The 17,466-nt window shown below is 54.5% G+C and overlaps 2 protein-coding genes across 2 annotated transcripts in view; both read left to right on the top strand.

Moving 5' to 3' along the window:
• MAP2K7 (mitogen-activated protein kinase kinase 7) overlaps positions 1–17,466 on the top strand; it is a 54,238-nt gene that overhangs the window by 25,478 nt on the left and 11,294 nt on the right. The gene's annotated exons all lie outside the window — the stretch shown is intronic.
• LRRC8E (leucine rich repeat containing 8 VRAC subunit E) lies at positions 1,714–16,060 on the top strand. The gene is made up of 3 exons (XM_050770198.1): positions 1,714–1,803; positions 8,436–8,578; positions 12,438–16,060. The coding sequence occupies exons 2-3, from the start codon at positions 8,441–8,443 to the stop codon at positions 14,688–14,690; spliced, it is 2,391 nt and encodes a 796-aa protein (XP_050626155.1). The 5' UTR covers positions 1,714–1,803; positions 8,436–8,440; the 3' UTR covers positions 14,691–16,060.

Raw genomic sequence — 17,466 nt, 5'->3', positions numbered from 1 at the left:
GTGATCCGCCCGTCTCGGCCTCCCAAAGTGCTGGGATTACAGGCTTGAGCCACCGCGCCCGGCCCAATTTTTGTATTTTTAGTAGAGACGGGGTTTCACCATGTCGGCCACGCTGGTCTCAAACTCCTGATCCCAGGTGATCCACCCCCCTTGGCCTCCCAAAGTGCTGGGATTACAGGTGTGAGCCACCGTGCCCAGCCCAAGCCTATAGTAGCCGGTATTCCTAGGTGGTCTCCCATCCACATACTAACCAGGCAGGACCCTGCTTAGCTTCCGAGATGAGACGAGGATCGGGTGCTTTCAGGGTGGTATGGCCGTAGATATAGCCAAGGTTTTTCAGACTGAGAGCAGATCAAGGTCCAATTCCACAGGTTTGCTCATCTAAGACCCAGCTCAGACCTCCCTAGGTGGGGCGGCCAGGGTGGGGGTGGGGAGGTAGAGAAGCTGAGTCCCCCAGGACTTCGGAGCTTCTTGTCCCCCACCCCCTACCTGGAGGGCAGACCACAGTGTTGGGCAGGGACAGACAGGTGGACATCCCCACTCTACTCAACTTCGGTTGATTCAGCCCAGTTCCTGCCTCATGGCCAGAGCCTCCCCTCCCCGGTCCTCTCCTCCCCCAACTCCACTCCCAGCACCTGAAAACTCCAGTCACCTGTGCCTTGGCTGGGCTTTAAGGCCAGGTGACTGGGCCTTGCGGGGTTAGAGGAAGCCCTTCCACACTTTTTTGTTTTTTTGGGTTTTTTTTTTTTGGAGACAGGGTCCTGCTTAGTGGCCCAGGCTGGAGTGCAGTGGCATGATCATAGCTCGCTGCAGCCTCTCAACTTCCCAGGTTCAGGTGATCCTCCCACCTCAGCCTCCAGAGTAGCTGGGACTACAGGCACACTTCACCACACCTGGCTGATTTTTAAATTTTTGTTTTTGTAGGTTTTAAAACTTTTTGTAGAGATGTGGTACCACTATATTACTCAGGCTGGTTTCAAACTCCTGGGCCCAAGGTATCCTCCTGCCTTGGCCTCCCAACGTGTTGGGATTACAGGTGTGAGTCACAGAGCCCAGCCTCCACATTTTCTTTTTTTTTTTTTTTTTTTTTTTTTTTTGAGATGGAGTCTCACTCTGTTGCCCAGGCTGGAGTACAGTGGTGTGATCTCGGCTCACTGCAAGCTCTGCCTCGCGGGTTCACGCCATTCTCCTGCCTCAGCCTCCCCAGTAGCTGTGACTACAGGCACCCGCCACCAAGCCCGGCTAATTTTTTGTATTTTTAGTAGAGACGGGATTTCACCATGTTAGCCAGGATGGTCTCGATCTCCTGACCTCGTGATCCGCCTGCCTCGGCCTCCCAAAGTGCTGGGATTACAGGCGTGAGCCACTGTGCCTGGCTTCAGCCTCCACATTTTCTCGACAGGGTCTTTAAGACCTGGTTCCCAGAACGGTGGCCCTTTGGGAGTTCAGGGTCTCCAGCTCTCTCAGTTTCCCCAGCTACCGGGGTCCAGCCAGACGGCAAAGCTGCAAAGTTCTAAGACCCCTACATCTCCCGCCAGCCCCGAGCCCAGCAGTACAGAGCACCATAGGACCACTCTCTTCCTCGCAACCCCGCTAATTGCGAGGCGCCAGGAGTAGGGTCGACCTGGGCGCGCCTGCGACGAGGCGGGGCCGAGTCGTCCGGGGGCGGGACGGGGCGGCTCCGGGTCTCCTGTCCCCGCCTGCCCTGACTCACCCTCGCGGCCCGCCCGGGAACTCTGCGGGAGTCGCGGCAGCTCCGCTCCCAGAGACCCAGGAGTTGGGCCCAGCGTCCCTCCCGGAACGGTGAGTAGGTGGCTCTTCGCCTCTGGGTACCCCACGAGGTGGCGGGGTGGGAGTCGGACCGGGAGTCCCCGGGTCTGGCCAAGGGGCAGAGTCGCTCCAGGTGCGCTGGCCCTGTGGCCAGGGCAGGCCGTCCCGACACACCAGGAGTTGGGGTGGGGGTGCGGGCTGGGGCAAAGGGAAACCTGGCCTACGAGGTCCCTGTCCTGGGAGCCAGGCAGACCCGGCCAAGTCTCAGCGTGAAGATAAACAGGCTGAAGATAAACTTGACTTTGGGGATCTCAACCACTTCCCCCTCCGTTTGGCATCTGGGAAGACACTGACAACTCATCCCGGGGAGACCCTCAGAGCCCCAGAACCTACCACTTGGGGTGGGTTCAACCAAGCCTGACCTCTGGTGCTCTTGAACTTACAGATGTCCCAGATTTTCAAGTCCGGTAGCAGAGGCAGCTTGGAAGACTACCCCCTGGGAATCCACAGGCCTGGAGCCTGACCCAGGACGGGCTACAAAGATGCCACCCTCCCCCACCCTAGACCCTCAGTTTCTCCCTCGTATAAAAGGTTGAAGCTCGGCCGGACACCGTGGCTTACGTCTATAATCCCAGCACTTTGGGAGGCCGAGGCAGCCAGGTCACCTGAGGTCAGGTATTCAAGACCAGCCTGGCTAACACCGTGAAACCCCATCTCTACTAAAAATACAAAAATGAGCTGGGCATGGTGGTGCATACCTGTAGTCCCAGCAATTTGGGAGGCTGAGGCATTAGTATTGCTCGGACCCAAGAGGTGGAGGTTGCAGTGCGTTGAGATTGGGCCACTGCACTCCAGCCTGGGCGACAGAGCGAGACTCCATCTCAAAAAAAAAAAAGGTTGAGGCCAGGCACAGTGGCTCACACCTATAATCCCAGCACTTTGGGAGGCTGAGGTGGGAGGATGCTTGGACTCAGGAGTTCAAGACCAGCTTGGGCAACATAGCGAGACCCCTATCTCTACAAAAATTACAAAAGTTGGCTGGGCATGGTAGCATGCACCTGTAGTCCCAGCTACTGGGGAGGCTGAGGCAGGAGGATCACTTAAGCCCAGGAGTTCGAGGCTGCAATGAGCTATGATCGCGCCATTGAACTCCAGCCTGGGTAACAAAGCAAGATCATATCTCTCTCTATTTTTTTTTTTTTTTTTTTTTTGAGATAGAGTCTTGCTCTGTCACCAGGCTGGAGTGCAGTGGTGCGATCTTGGCTCATGGCAATCTCCGCCTCCAAGGTTCAAGCGATTCTCCTGCCTTAGCCTCCTGAGTAGCTGGGACTACAAGCACGCGGCACCATGCCCAGCTAATCTTTGTATTTTTAGAGATAGGGTTTCATCATGTTGGCCGGGATGGTCTTGATCTCTTGACCTCGTGATCTACCTGCCTCAGTCTCTCAAAGTGCTGGGATTACAGGTGTGATCCACTGCATCTGTCAGGACCCTATGTCTTAAAAAAAAAAAAAAAGTTGGGCTTTGTGTTCTACAAAACCCGTCTTAGGGCTGAAAACTGCTGGATGTTTCTTCCTTGTTCCCTGCCTCTTAGCATGGGCTGTGCGTGTGGAGGGTCTCACTCTTCCACCCTTCCCCCAGCAGGAACTCACCAACACATATTTTGGAGGCAAGTGGCTTGAGGAGGACCTGGGAGGGAGGAGGGGTGAGGCATGGGTGGAAGGAACCAGGGCTGGTGGGAGCCACATGGTCTTAGGCTGGAAGGCCTTCCAGCCTGGCCTGCTGCAATGCAACACCGCTCTTAGGTGCTTTTGGCAAAGATGCTGTTTTGTTGTTGTTGTTTGATTTTTGAGATAGTTTTGCTCTGTTGCCCAGGCTGGAGTGCAGTGGCGCAATCCCGGCTCACTGCAACTTCCACCTCCTGGGTTCAAGAGATTCTCCCGCTTCAGCCGGGCGCGGTGGCTCAAGCCTGTAATCCTAGCTCTTTGGGAGGCAGAGGTGGGTGGATCACGAGGTCAGGAGATGGAGACCATCCTGGCTAACACGATGAAACCCCACCTCTACTAAAAATACAAAAAATTAGCCGGGTGAAGTGGCGGGCACCTGTAGTCCCAGCTACTCTGGAGGCTGAGGCAGGAGAATGGCGTGAACCCGGGAGGCGGAGCTTGCAGTGAGCAGAGATCGTGCCACTGCACTCCAGCCTGGGCAACAGAGAGAGATTCCATCTCAGAAAAAAAAAAAAAAAGAGATTCCCCATTAGCTGGGAGTATAGGCGCCCACTGCCGCGCCCGGCTAATTTATTATTTTTAGTAGACATGGGGTTTTATCATGCTGGCTAGCCTGGTCTCTAACTCCTGACCTCAAATGATCTGCCCGCCTTGGCCTCCCGAAGCATTGGGATTACAGGCATGAGCCACCATGCCCAGCAAGATGCTGCATTTTAATTAAGAGGCTGTCTCCCAAGAGGGAACAGAGCGGTTGCAATCCTACAGGCAGGACCTGGAGGCTGGATGGGTCAGGCTTCGAATGCCACTTGAACTGTAGAAGCTTGAACAAGTTATTTCTCTCCCTTGAGTCTGGAAAACAAAGTCCCCGACATCGACACTGCCTGACTTGGGAGAAAAGGAGGCGTTCAGTGTCTGGTGGAGGAAGCTGAGCGTATATACGTCCCATCGTTGTGTTTTCCCTGGCTCTGCCCCAATTCTTCGAGCCCCTGTTCCCACCACCCCTTCCCCCCACCCCTGCTCAGACAAAGTGGGGGCCTGTCTTGTGTCTGTGGAAATTTAATGGCAGGTTTGTGAGGATCAAGTTTGAGTCATGGAGACAGATAATGATAGCCCCTGTGGCTGCCCCCCGGTCCCCTGAGAGTTTCTGCCTTCTTGTCTGTGATTGTGCACCTGGGATGGCTATTGGTGGAGCTCACACCAGGGTGGCAAGGACAGGAAGTTGGTCCCGGCTCGTGTTTGTGTGCGTTTTGTGTGATTTCTTCTGCAGTCCCCAGAGTCAGTAGTTTTGTTTTGTTTTGTTTTGTTTTGTTTTTTTGAGACGGAGTCTCAATTTGTCACCCAGGCTGGAGTACAGTGGCGAGATCTTGGCTCACTGCAGCTTCTGTCTCCTGAGTTTAAGCGATTCTCCTGCCTCACCCTCTCACCTGTAACCTATCTGGGATTACAGGCATCCACCACCATGCCTGGCTAATTGTTTCGGTATTTTTAGGAGAGACAGGGTTTCATGATGTTGGCCAGGCTGGTCTCGAACTTCTGACCTCAAATTATCCGCCTACTTTGGCTTCCCAAAGTGCTGGGATTACAGGCGAGAGCCACTGCACCCAGCCCGAGTCAGTACTGTTTTGTTTTCTGTTTTTGAGATAGGGTCTTGCCCAGACTGGTTCATGACTCACTGCAGCCTCTAACTCCTGGGTTCAAGCACTCCTCCCACCTCAGCCTTCCAAGTAGCTGGGACTACAGGCATGCACCACCACACCTGGCAAATTTTTAGATTTTTTTTTTTTTTTTTTTTTTTTTTTTTTTGAGACGGAGTCTCGCTGTGTCTCCCAGGCTGGAGTGCAGTGGCGTGATCTCGGCTCACTGCAAGCTCCGCCTCCCGGGTTCACGCCATTCTCCCGCCTCAGCCTCCCAAGTAGCTGAGACTACAGGCGCCCGCCACCACGCCCGGCTAGTTTTTTGTATTTTTAGTAGAGACGGGGTTTCACCATGTTAGCCAGGATAGTCTCGATCTCCTGACCTCGTGATCCACTCGCCTCGGCCTCCCAAAGTGCTGGGATTACAGGCTTGAGCCACCGCGCCCGGCCAATTTTTAGATTTTTTTGTAGAAATGGGGTCTCACTATGTTGCCCCGGCGGCTTAAACTCCTGGGCTCAAGCAATCCTCCTGCTTCAGCCTCCCAAAGTGCTGGAATTACAGGCGTGAGCCACCGTGCCCAGCCTGGGGTGAACGTTCTTAGGTAAAGCAACGGAGTACTGTCCCTGCAGGATCCTTCGAGGACTTAATGGATGGCCAGAACTGAAACAGGATGTGAGGCTCCCTGGTGCTGGGTCTGTCCGAAGCTCAGTGTATGTACTTGGACTTTATACCCTCATGCACAAATATGCATGACCTAGAATGACCCCAAGCATCCATTTTGGTGGGTGCAATGTACATATTCATCCCCTGGGGATAGTTGAGCTGTCCTGGTATGTTTCTAGATATTGGTGACCCAGGCAGACTGGGATATTTGTGGCTGGAGTGCAGTGGTGCAATCTCGGCTCACTGCAACCTCCGCCTCCCGTGTTCAAGGGGTTCTCGTGCCTCAGCCTCCCGAGTAACTGGAACTACAGGCACCCTCCACCATGACCGGCTAATTTTTGTATTTTTAATAGAGACGGGGTTTCACCATGTTGGCCAAGGCTGGTCTCGAACTCCTAACCTCAAGTGATCCGCCCACCTCAGCCTCCCAAACTATACTTGGCTTTGTGCTTAGGGCAGGGAGTATGAATGAGCATGAGGGCCGGGCGATGGTGTTTGGGACCCTGTGCTCTGGGCACCCCCTTGCATGTATTTGAGTCTGGATGAGTCACCACCTGAGTCAGGGAACCCATGACTTTTTGTTTTTTGTTTTGTTTTTTTTGAGACGGAGTCTCGCTCCATCTCCCAGGCTAGAGTGTGGTGGCACGATCTCAGCTCACCATAACCTCTGCCTCCCGGGTTCAAGGATTCTCCTGCCTAGCTGGGACTACAGGTTCATGCCACCATGCCCAACTAATTTTTGTATTTTTAGTAGAGATGGGGTTTCACCATGCTGGCCAGGCTGGTTTCGAACTCCTGACCTCGTGATCCGCCTGCCTCGGCCTCCCAAAGTGCTAGGGTTACAGACGTGAGCCACTGCACCTGGCCCGACTCATGACATTGTACGCTTGCATGGTGAGTCCCCATGTGGGCAGGCGGTACCCACCCCCGTGCCTGCCTGATTCCCCAGACTGAAGTGGGGGCCCCTGAGGGGGTAAAAGGATGTGGTCTTTGGGGACCGCCTGGCCTTTAGCTTGGTGGGTGGAGCCTGCAGCCTACCTTGTTTTTACCCAGGAGTCACCCCAAAATATTGGGGGGACACAGAAACTGAAAAGCGAGGCTCAGGCGCGTCAGAATCATTGGCTGAGCTGTGCGTCAGGGGACCGGGGTTTCCCTAGATTCTTCCTGGGGAGATGGATGGGGAGCCAGAGAGAACTCCCTGATGGGCAGATGCCCTCCTTCCTGGCCAAACCCCTGTGCCCAGTTACAGATTATCTTTGTGTGTTTTTTGAGATGGAGTCTCACTCTTGTCACCCAGGCTGAAGTGCAGTGGCACGATCTCGGTTCACTGCAACCTCCGCCTCCCCAGATCAAGACCCTCCCACCTCAGCCTCCAGAGTAGCTAGGATTACAGGTGTGCTTCACCATGCCCGGTTAATTTTTTATGTATTTTTAGTAGACCTGGGGTTTCACCGTGTTGGCCATGCTGGTCTCGAACTCCTAACCTCAAGTGATCCGCCCGCCTCAGCTTCCCATACTGCTGGAATGACAGGCGTGAGCCACGGCGCCCAGCCCCAGTTACAGATTATCTATCTGGACAAGGACAGGAGGCTCCCAGGACTGGGGGAACTTGGATGTTGGCAGAAGTGGGCTGGTCTAAGGGTCTCCACCTTCCTTGTTCCACTTCAGCCTCTGGGGAAGTGGGCGACTGCCTGGGAGAGTGACATCTCAGCTCATGCCCCACGCCCCAGTGTGACTTGTGGCTGGCCTGTCTGTATCTGCAATAATGATACCTTGGTCTAAAAGGAGACCCTGGGAGCAGACAGAGTGGGCCGGCTAGGAACCTGGCAGCACAGCCCTGGCCTGGTCGTAGGTGTCACCTGACAGCTTTCCATTTGCAAGTCCTCCCTCCTCCTCGGACATCCGGACACCCCATTGCCCCCTCTCAGAGCCAGGTCTCTGGTTTCTGCCTGTGATTCTGGGCTGTAGCCCCTTTAGAAACTCAGGTGTCGTGGTCACCTCTACCCCCAGGGCTGACTAGCCTTCAGCTTGGCCACTCCCTGCCCCTGGGGCCCTGGTAACCAGAGCCAGGCTCCAGCCGGCTTTTCCAGTTGGAGGTTGGAGGTGGTGCCCAGAGTGCCCCTGGAGGGGGTGGAGGGGCCCACCCCCGGAAGTCCTGAGCCTTGTGACACTTTCAGGTCTGGTAGGGGTGAGAGCCGAGGCTGGCCCAGACGCTGAGTGTCTGCGGTCAGGGAGCATCGAGGCAGATTTTTTCAGGCCTTGGTGTCAGGGGTGGGAGAGGAATACCTGGTTTCGGGGAGGCAGCCAAGCAAGGAAGCTGGAGGGCGGCGGCCCTGTGGACTAGCCCTACTGTGCTCTTTGAGGTCAGACAAGTCAGATCAGGTGCAGGGGTGCCCAGAGGGGAACGGTGGCCGCTTGGTTCTGGGCAGGTGGTGATGTCTGCATGGAGGGTGACTGAGGCCAGGCTAAGAGGGAAGTGGGGGGCACACACCTCGGATGTTTGGACAAGTTTGAACAGGGAGGGTCACGGGCAGATGAGGAGCATGGCCCTGCCTGTGTGTGGCTCCTCAGGGTACCCCCTGCAGAGCCTTCCATCCTGAGGGTCTCTCTCTACACCCCCCGTCTCGTCCCCTCCCACAGGCAGCATGATCCCCGTGGCCGAGTTCAAGCAGTTTACGGAACAGCAGCCTGCATTCAAGGTGCTCAAACCCTGGTGGGACGTGCTGGCCGAGTACCTCACCGTGGCCATGCTCATGATCGGGGTCTTTGGCTGCACCCTCCAGGTGAGGTGCTCCCCTGTGAAGGGGGCATGACCAAAGGGGTGGGGTAGGTGTCTGGGGAAGTCAGGAAGCCTTCCCATCACCCAAGAAAGTGAGAGGAAACTGAAGATAGAGCCCCTCAAAGGCCCATCCAGACCCCTTATCTTCCTTACCTCTATAGCCAGGAGCACCAGAGTCCCACATTGCTATGCCATTCCATATCTTTTTTTTTTTTTTGAGATAGAGTCTCGCTATGTCGCCCAGGCTACTAGAGTACAGTGGTGTGATCTCAGCTCCCTGCAACTTCTGCCTCCTGGGTACAAGCGGTTCTCCTGCCTCAGCCTCCTGAACAGCTGGGATTATAGGCGCCCGCCCGCCACCATGCTTGGCTAATTTCTGTAGTTTTTTAGTAGAGACGGGGTTTCACCATGTTATCCAGGCTGGTCTCGAACTCCTGACCTCAAGTGATCTCCCTGCCTGGGCCTCCCAAAGTGTTGGGATTACAGGCGTGAGCCACTGCGCCCAGCCTTTTTTTTTTTTTTTTTTTTTTGAGATGGAGTCTCCCTCTGTTGCCCAAGCTGCAGTGCAATGGCACGGTCTCAGCTCACTGCAACCTCTGCCTCCCAGGTTCAAGCAATTCTCCTGCCTCAGCCTCCTGAGTAGGTGGCACTATAGACACATGCCACCACACCCCACTAATTTTCAGTAGAGACAGGGTTTCACTACGTTGGCCAGATTGGTCTTGAACTCCTGACCTCATGATCTCCCCGCCTCAGCCTCCCAAAATGCTGGGATTACAGGCATGAGGCACCACACCCGACCCTTCTTTTTCTTTTTCTTTTTTTTTTGGCTAAAAAGAGACAGGGGCCGGGCATGGTGGCTCACACCAGTAATCCCAGCATTTTGGGAGGTCAAAGTGGGAGTATCACTTAAGGCCAGAAGTTCGAGACCAGCCTGGCCAACATGGTGAAAACCTGTCCTTACTAAAGATATAAATATTAGCTGGGCATGGTGGTGGACACCTGTAATCCCAGCTACTCGGAAGGCTGAGGCAGGAAAATTGCTTGAACCTGGGAAGTAGAGGTTGCAGTGAGCCGAGATCATACCATTGCACTCCAGCCTGGGCGACAGAGCGAGACTCCATCTTAAAAAAAAATAATAAAATAATTGAAAATTAAAATAGGCCGGGCGCGGTGGCTCAAGCCTGTAATCCCAGCACTTTGGGAGGCCGAGACGGGCGGATCACGAGGTCAGGAGATTGAGACCATCCTGGCTAACACGGTGAAACCCCGTCTCTACTAAAAAATACAAAAAACTAGCTGGGCGAAGTGGTGGGCACCTGTAGTCCCAGCTACTCGGGAGGCTGAGGCAGGAGAATGGCGTGAACCCGGGAGGCGGAGCTTGCAGTGAGCTGAGATCCAGCCACTGCACTCCAGCCTGGGCGACAGAGCATGACTCCGTCTCAAAAAAAAAAAAAAAAAAAAAAAAAAGAAAATTAAAATAAAGAGGGTCTCATTCTGTCATCCAGGCTGGAGTGCAGTGGCATGATCACAGCTCAATGCAGCCTTGAACTCCTGGGCTCAAGCAATTCTCCCGCCTCAGCCTCCAGAGTAGCTGGGATTACAGGCACACGCCACCACGCCCAGCTGATTTTTTAATTTCACGTTGACACGGGGGTCTTGCTATGTTGCCCAGGCTGGTCTCGAACTCCTGGCCTCAAGCCATCCTCCCACCACGGCCTCCCAAAGTGCTGGGATTACAGGTGTGAGCCACCGTGCCCAGCCCCATATTTTCATAATGCTCAATTTTCTCCCTGGACTCTGGAAAGGGCTGCAATTGCTATATGAGTTTGTTACTTTTTCTGTAACAAAGTAGCAAGGATTGAGGGGCTTTTTTTTTTTTTTTTTTGAGACGGAGTCTCCCTCTGTCGCCCAGGCTGGAGTGCAGTGGCCGGATCTCAGCTCACTGCAAGCTCCGCCTCCCAGGTTCACGCCATTCTCCTGCCTCAGCCTCCCGAGTAGCTGGGACTACAGGCACCCGCCACCTCGCCCGGCTAGTTTTTTGTATTTTTAGTAGAGACGGGGTTTCACCGTGTTAGCCAGGATGGTCTCGATCTCCTGACCTCGTGATCCACCCGTCTCGGCATCCCAAAGTGCTGGGATTACAGGCTTGAGCCACCGCGCCCGGCCGGATTGAGGGGCTTAAATACCAGAAATGTTTCCTCTTCTGGGTCTGGTTCTGGAGGCCAGAAGTCCGAGATCAAGGCGTCAGTTGACAGTGAGGGAGAATCTTCCAAGCCTCCCTGCTAGATTATTGTAGCTCCAAGGGTTCCTTGGCTTGTAGATGACATTCTCCCAGTACTTTTCTTTCTTTCTTTTTTTTTTTTTTTTTTTAGACTGGAGCCTCCCTCTGTTGCCCAGGCTGGCGTGCAGTGGTGCAATCTCGGCTCACTGCAACCTCTGCCTCCCAGGTTCAAACAATTCTCCTGGCTTAGCCTCCCAAGTAGCCAGGATTACAGGCGTGTGCCACCATGCCCGGCTAATTTTTTTGTTTTTGTATTTTTAGTAGAGCCGCGATTTCAGTATGTTGGCCAGGCTGGTCTTGAATTCCTGACCTTGTGATCCCCCTGCCTCCGTCTCCCAAAGTGCTGGGATTACAAGCATGAGCCACCACGCCCAGCCGAGACAGTTTTTTTTTTTTTTTTTTTTTTTTTTTTTTTTTTTTTAGCAAGCTCTGTCACCTAGGCTGGAGTGCAGTGGCGCAATCATAGCTCACTGTAACCTTGTACTCCTGGCCTCAAGCAATCCTCCTCTACCACCCCGACTTGGCCCCTGTCCCACTGCCTCCCAAATCACTGGGATTACAAGCCTGAACCACCACACCCAGCCTCTCCCTGTATCCTCGCGTCATCTTCTCTCTCTGTGTCTGTCTCTGTGTCTATGTTTCCCCTTTCTCTAAGGCGCAGTCATCCTGGGCCCACCCTGCTGGCTTTGTCTTAACTTGACTACCTCTGCAAAGACCCTATTACCAAACAGGAGCCGCCTGACGCAGCTCAAATAATACCACATTCGTAAGAATTCGGAGTTGGGACTTCAACATCTTTTCGGGGGACACGATTCAACCCAGTTCCTTTTCTCAAAGACCAGTGCTTTGCTGGTTGCGGTGGCTCATGCCTGTAATCCCAGCACTTTGGGAGACTGAGGCAGGGGACCACTTGAGGCCAAGAGTTCGAGACCAGCCTGGCCGACATAGTGAAACCCCATCTCTACTAGAAATACAAAAATTGGCTGGGCGTGGTACTGCGTGCTTGTAGCCCCAGCTACTCAGGAGGCTGAGGCAGGAGAATTGCTTGAACTGGGAGGGGGACGTTGCAATGAGCCAAGATTGCACCACTGCACGCAGCCTCGGTGACAGAGCGACACTCAGTCTCAAAAAAGAAAAAAAAAAAAAGACCAGTGCTTAGAGGTTTAGCAAAACTCTTCCAAAGTCACAGCTGGCTGGCAACAGTCAGAGATGGGGGATGCGGGGGTCTCCCACCTTCAGCCTGTTTTTCCCCCATCTCCCTCATTTTCTTTTTTTTTTTTTAATTAATTATTTTTGAGACGGAGTCCTACTCTGTCGTCCAGGCTGGAGTACAATGGTACGATCTCGGCTCACTGTAACCTCCATCTTCCAGGTTCAAGCGATTTCTCCTGCCTCAGCCTCCCGAGTAGCTGGGATTACAGGTGCCCACCACCATGCCCGGCTAATTTTGTATTTTTAGTAGAAACGGGGTTTCACCATGTTGGCCAGGCTGGTCTTGAACTCCTGACCTCAAGTGATCCGCCCGCCTCAGCCTCCCAAAGTGCTAGGATTACAGCCCTCAGTCTCTTTTCCTCCTCAGGTGACACAGGACAAGATCATCTGTCTACCCAATCACGAGCCCCAGGAGAACTTATCAGATGCCCCGTGCCAGCAATTGCTGCCTCGGAGGAGCCCTGAGCAGATGGGGGCCCTGCAGGAGGTTAAAGGCCTTAAGAACAATTTGGACCTGCAGCAATACAGCTTCATTAACCAGCTGTGCTACGAGACGGCCCTGCACTGGTATGCCAAATACTTCCCCTACCTCGTGGTCATTCACACACTCATCTTCATGGTCTGCACCAGTTTCTGGTTCAAGTTCCCTGGCACCAGCTCCAAGATCGAACACTTCATCTCCATCCTGGGCAAGTGTTTTGACTCTCCATGGACCACAAGGGCCCTGTCCGAGGTCTCCGGGGAGAACCAGAAGGGCCCAGCAGCCGCCGGACGGGCCTCGGCCACCATAGTGGCCACGGCAGGGGCCGCACCGGGGAAGGCAGGGGAGGGTGAGAAGGAGAAAGTGCTGGCGGAACCAGAGAAGGTGGTGACCGAGCCTCCAGTTGTCACCCTGCTGGACAAGAAGGAGGGTGAGCAAGCCAAAGCCCTGTTTGAGAAGGTGAAGAAGTTCCGTGTGCACGTGGAAGAGGGTGACATCCTGTACACCATGTACATCCGACAGACGGTGCTCAAAGTGTGTAAGTTCCTGGCCATCCTGGTCTACAACCTGGTCTATGTGGAGAAGATCAGTTTCCTGGTGGCCTGTAGGGTGGAGACGTCAGAGGTCACGGGCTACGCCAGCTTCTGCTGCAACCACACCAAGGCCCACCTCTTCTCCAAGCTGGCCTTCTGTTACATCTCCTTCGTGTGCATCTACGGACTCACCTGCATCTACACGCTCTATTGGCTCTTCCACCGGCCCCTCAAGGAGTACTCCTTCCGTTCCGTGCGGGAGGAGACTGGCATGGGGGACATTCCTGATGTCAAGAACGACTTCGCCTTCATGCTGCACCTCATCGATCAGTATGACTCCCTCTACTCCAAGCGCTTCGCCGTCTTCCTGTCCGAGGTCAGCGAAAGCCGTCTAAAGCAGCTCAATCTCAACCACGAGTGGACGCCCGAGAAGCTTCGACAGAAGCTGCAGCGCAACGCCGCAGGTCGGCTGGAGCTGGCCCTCTGCATGCTTCCGGGACTGCCCGACACCATCTTTGAGCTCAGTGAGGTGGAGTCACTCCGGCTGGAGGCCATCTGCGATATCACCTTCCCCCCGGGGCTGTCGCAGCTGGTGCACTTACAGGAGCTCAGCTTGCTCCACTCGCCCACCAGGCTACCCTTCTCCTTGCAGGTCTTCCTGCGGGACCACCTGAAGGTGATGCGCGTCAAATGCGAGGAGCTCCGCGAGGTGCCGCTTTGGGTGTTCGGGCTGCGGGGCTTGGAGGAGCTGCACCTGGAGGGGCTTTTCCCCCAGGAGCTGGCTCGGGCGGCCACCCTGGAGAGCCTCCGGGAGCTGAAGCAGCTCAAGGTATTGTCCCTCCGGAGCAACGCCGGGAAGGTGCCAGCCAGTGTGACCGACGTCGCCGGCCACCTGCAGAGGCTCAGCCTGCACAATGATGGGGCCCGTCTGGTTGCCCTGAACAGCCTTAAGAAACTGGCGGCATTGCGGGAGCTGGAGCTGGTGGCCTGCGGGCTGGAGCGCATCCCCCACGCGGTGTTCAGCCTGGGCGCCCTGCAGGAACTCGACCTCAAGGACAACCACCTGCGCTCCATCGAGGAAATCCTCAGCTTCCAGCACTGCCGGAAGCTGGTCACGCTCAGGCTATGGCACAACCAGATCGCCTATGTCCCCGAGCACGTGCGGAAGCTCAGGAGCCTGGAGCAGCTCTACCTGAGCTACAACAAGCTGGAGACCCTGCCCTCCCAGCTCGGCCTGTGCTCGGGCCTCCGTCTGCTGGACGTGTCCCACAACGGGCTACACTCCCTGCCACCCGAGGTGGGCCTCCTGCAGAACCTACAGCACCTGGCCCTCTCCTACAATGCCCTGGAGGCCCTGCCCGACGAGCTCTTCTTCTGCCGCAAGCTTCGGACATTGCTTCTGGGTGACAACCAGCTGAGCCAGCTCTCGCCCCACGTGGGTGCCCTCAGGGCCCTCAGCCGCCTGGAGCTCAAAGGAAACCGCCTTGAGGCGCTGCCGGAAGAACTTGGCAACTGTGGGGGGCTAAAGAAGGCGGGGCTCCTGGTGGAAGACACCCTTTACCAGGGTCTGCCGGCAGAGGTGCGGGACAAGATGGAGGAGGAATGAAGCCGGGGTGGGGCCGTTTTAGGTAGGGCCTTAAAAATGCTTCCGCCCTGGAATCTCAACCATTGTCTTCCAAGACAGCTGTGTCAGCTTTCAGGGACCCCGGAGGATCTGGGGCTGGTTTGTCTGAGGAGAGAGAGAGGATGTTGTGGAGTTGGGGTGGAACCTGGTATGGAGGGATTAACTCAGTCATGGGATTCTCCAAAACCACACCTGTGTCTCTGGCAGCCTGGCTGGCCTTGCTCCCATCCCTAGACCAGAACTGCTGCCTCTCCCTGTATATTCCAGCTCAATTAGTGCCACATATGGGGGAAAGGACACATCCCAGTGGGATTTCCAAGACTTCCCCTCCCCATGCAACAGACAAAGCAACTTACATCTGGGGTTCTCTCCCAAGGAGAGGACACAGACACAGTTGTTCGCCGTGTTATATGTGAGCTCAGAACAATGGTTCTCATTTGGCTAAGCAGCAAAATCACCTAGGGAGTCGGTGCAAAACAAAATATCCCAGTCCCCACCCCTGAAAGACTGACTCAGGAGGTTTGGTTGGGGGCCAGGAGTCTGTTCCTAAATAAGTATCCCAGGTAGTTCTGGTGCAAGTAAGTGGTCCTGACATGGCATGTTGGGAAATGCTGATGTAGGCCGGGCGCGGTGGCTCATGCCTGTAATCCCAGCAGTTTGGGAGGCCGAGGCGGGTGGATCATGAGGTCAGAAGATTGAGACCACCCTGCAGAACACGGTGGAACCCTGTCTCTATTAAAAATACAAAAAACATTAGCCGGGCGTGGTGGTGGGTGCCTGTAGTCCTAGCTACTTGGGAGGCTGAGGCAGGAGAATGGTGTGAACCCGGGAGGCGGAGCTTGCAGTGAACCGAGATTGCGCCACTGCACTCCAGCCTGGGTGACAGAGCAAGACTCCATCTCAAAAAAAAAAAAAGCAATTTTGATGTAAAGGTATCATGGCTGGGCTCTGTGGCTCATGACCGTAATCCCAGAACTTTAAGAGGCTGAGGCAGGAGGATGGTTGAGCTCAGGAGTTTGAGATTAGCCTGGGCAACATAGTGAGACCCCACCTCTGCCAAAAAAAAAAAAAGGGTATCCAAATATCTAGATTCTGATTTCTTTTGAGGTCCTAGACCCTTTAAGAAACTGATGAAGCCAGGCACCTCCTTCCTCAGGAAAATGTACAAATACACACAAAGCTCTTCAGGCAGCTGATAGATTTCCCCCAGAGAGATATTCAAGGACTTCCTAAGGTGTGCGGACTCCAGGGTTAGGACACCTGCTATAGAGGTGACATTTTTCCAAGGACAGGTAGGGACTTTGGTCTTGACTGTTCCTTGAGTGCTTAATAAATAATACTAATTATGCAAATTCTAGTTTTGATCTTTTATGTGCACTCCTGTCATTGTCTAAAACTGTTTATTAGGGCCAGACATAGTGGCTCATGCTTGTAAACCCAGCGCTTTGGGAGGCTGAGGTGCGAGGATCACTTCAGCCTAAGAGTTTGAGACCAACCTGGGCAACATAGTGAGATCTCATCTCTACAAAAACATACCAAAAACAGTTGGCCAGGTGTGCTGATGCGTGCCTGAGGTCCCAGCTACTAGGGAGGCAGAGTCAGGAGGACTGCTTGAGCCCAGGACCCAGGAGGTTGAGGCTGCAGTGAGCTGTGATTGCACCACTCCACTCCAGCCTGAGCAACAGAACAAGACCCTGGTTTCTTTTGTTTTGTTGTGTTTTTTTGAGATGGAGTCTGGCTCTGTCGCCCAGGCTGGAGTGCAATGGCACAATCTTGGTTCACTGCAACCTCCACCTCCTGGGTTCAAGCAGTTCTCTGCCTCAGCCTCCCAAGTAGCTGGCATCACAGGCGCCTGCCACCATGCCCGGCTAATTTTCGTAGTTTCACCATCTTGGCCAGGCTGGTCCTGAACTCCTGACCTCGTGATCCACCTGCCTCAGCCTCCCAAAGTGCTGGGATTACAGGCGTGAGCCACTGCGCCCGGCCTGACCCTGTTTCTAAAAATAAGTAAATAAATAAATATTAACCTTTTATTTAGTTTGCTTTCAAAATGGAGTCTCGCCCTGTTGCTCAGCCTGGAGTGCAGTGGCGCCATCTGGGCAATCTCCCCCTCCCCGGTTCAAGCGATTCTCCTGCCTCAGCTTCCTGAGTAGCTGGGATTACAGGCGCTGACACACCATGCCTGGCTTTTATGTCATTTTAGTACACATGCGGGTTTTGCCAAATTGGCCAGGTTGGTCTCAAACTCCTGACCGCCCACCTCGGCTTCCCAAAGCGCTGGGATTACACGTGTAAGCCACCATGCTCGGCCAATATTAACCTTTTATTTCACGTGACCAAGGCGCACCCGTGTGCCAGAATCAAGGCTGAGTCTCTTGTTCTCAGAGCAGAGGCACAGAAGGCCGCCTGGAAGAGGGGAAGGTACAGACCTCAGCACTACACTTGTGTGCGTTCCATCCACAAGTCGTCACCAGAGGAGTTCCGACAAGCCTGTAACACTCATCCCAAAGTGTTCCCTCGTTGGGCCAGAAGCTGGAAGGGTACTTGGCAGAGCCTGCCTGGCCCTGGCCACCTCCCAGGTGTCTCTGCAAAATCAGAACCTCCTTCTCGCATCTAAGAGCAGAGGGAAGCTGCTCTTGGGGGATCCCTGGGTTCCAGATGAGACATTTCCCCAGCACCCCTCGGACCACTTAAAGGAGTGGTTTAGGCTGCCGGGGACCCAGGCACGAGCACCTAACCCCAGGGCCCCTCCTCAGGA

The sequence above is a fragment of the Macaca thibetana genome, chromosome 19, assembly GCF_024542745.1.
Source record: "Macaca thibetana thibetana isolate TM-01 chromosome 19, ASM2454274v1, whole genome shotgun sequence".
Taxonomy (NCBI): Eukaryota; Metazoa; Chordata; class Mammalia; order Primates; family Cercopithecidae; genus Macaca; species Macaca thibetana.
This window is presented reverse-complemented; position numbering and strand designations above follow the sequence as displayed.

Excerpts from the sequence above, each read along its gene's own strand:
- LRRC8E (XM_050770198.1), top strand. The coding sequence starts at position 8,441 with ATGATCCCCGTGGCCGAGTTCAAGCAGTTTACGGAACAGCAGCCTGCA. Across the intron at positions 8,579-12,437 it reads TCTTTGGCTGCACCCTCCAG|GTGACACAGGACAAGATCAT; the intron begins GTGAGGTGCTCC and ends TTTCCTCCTCAG.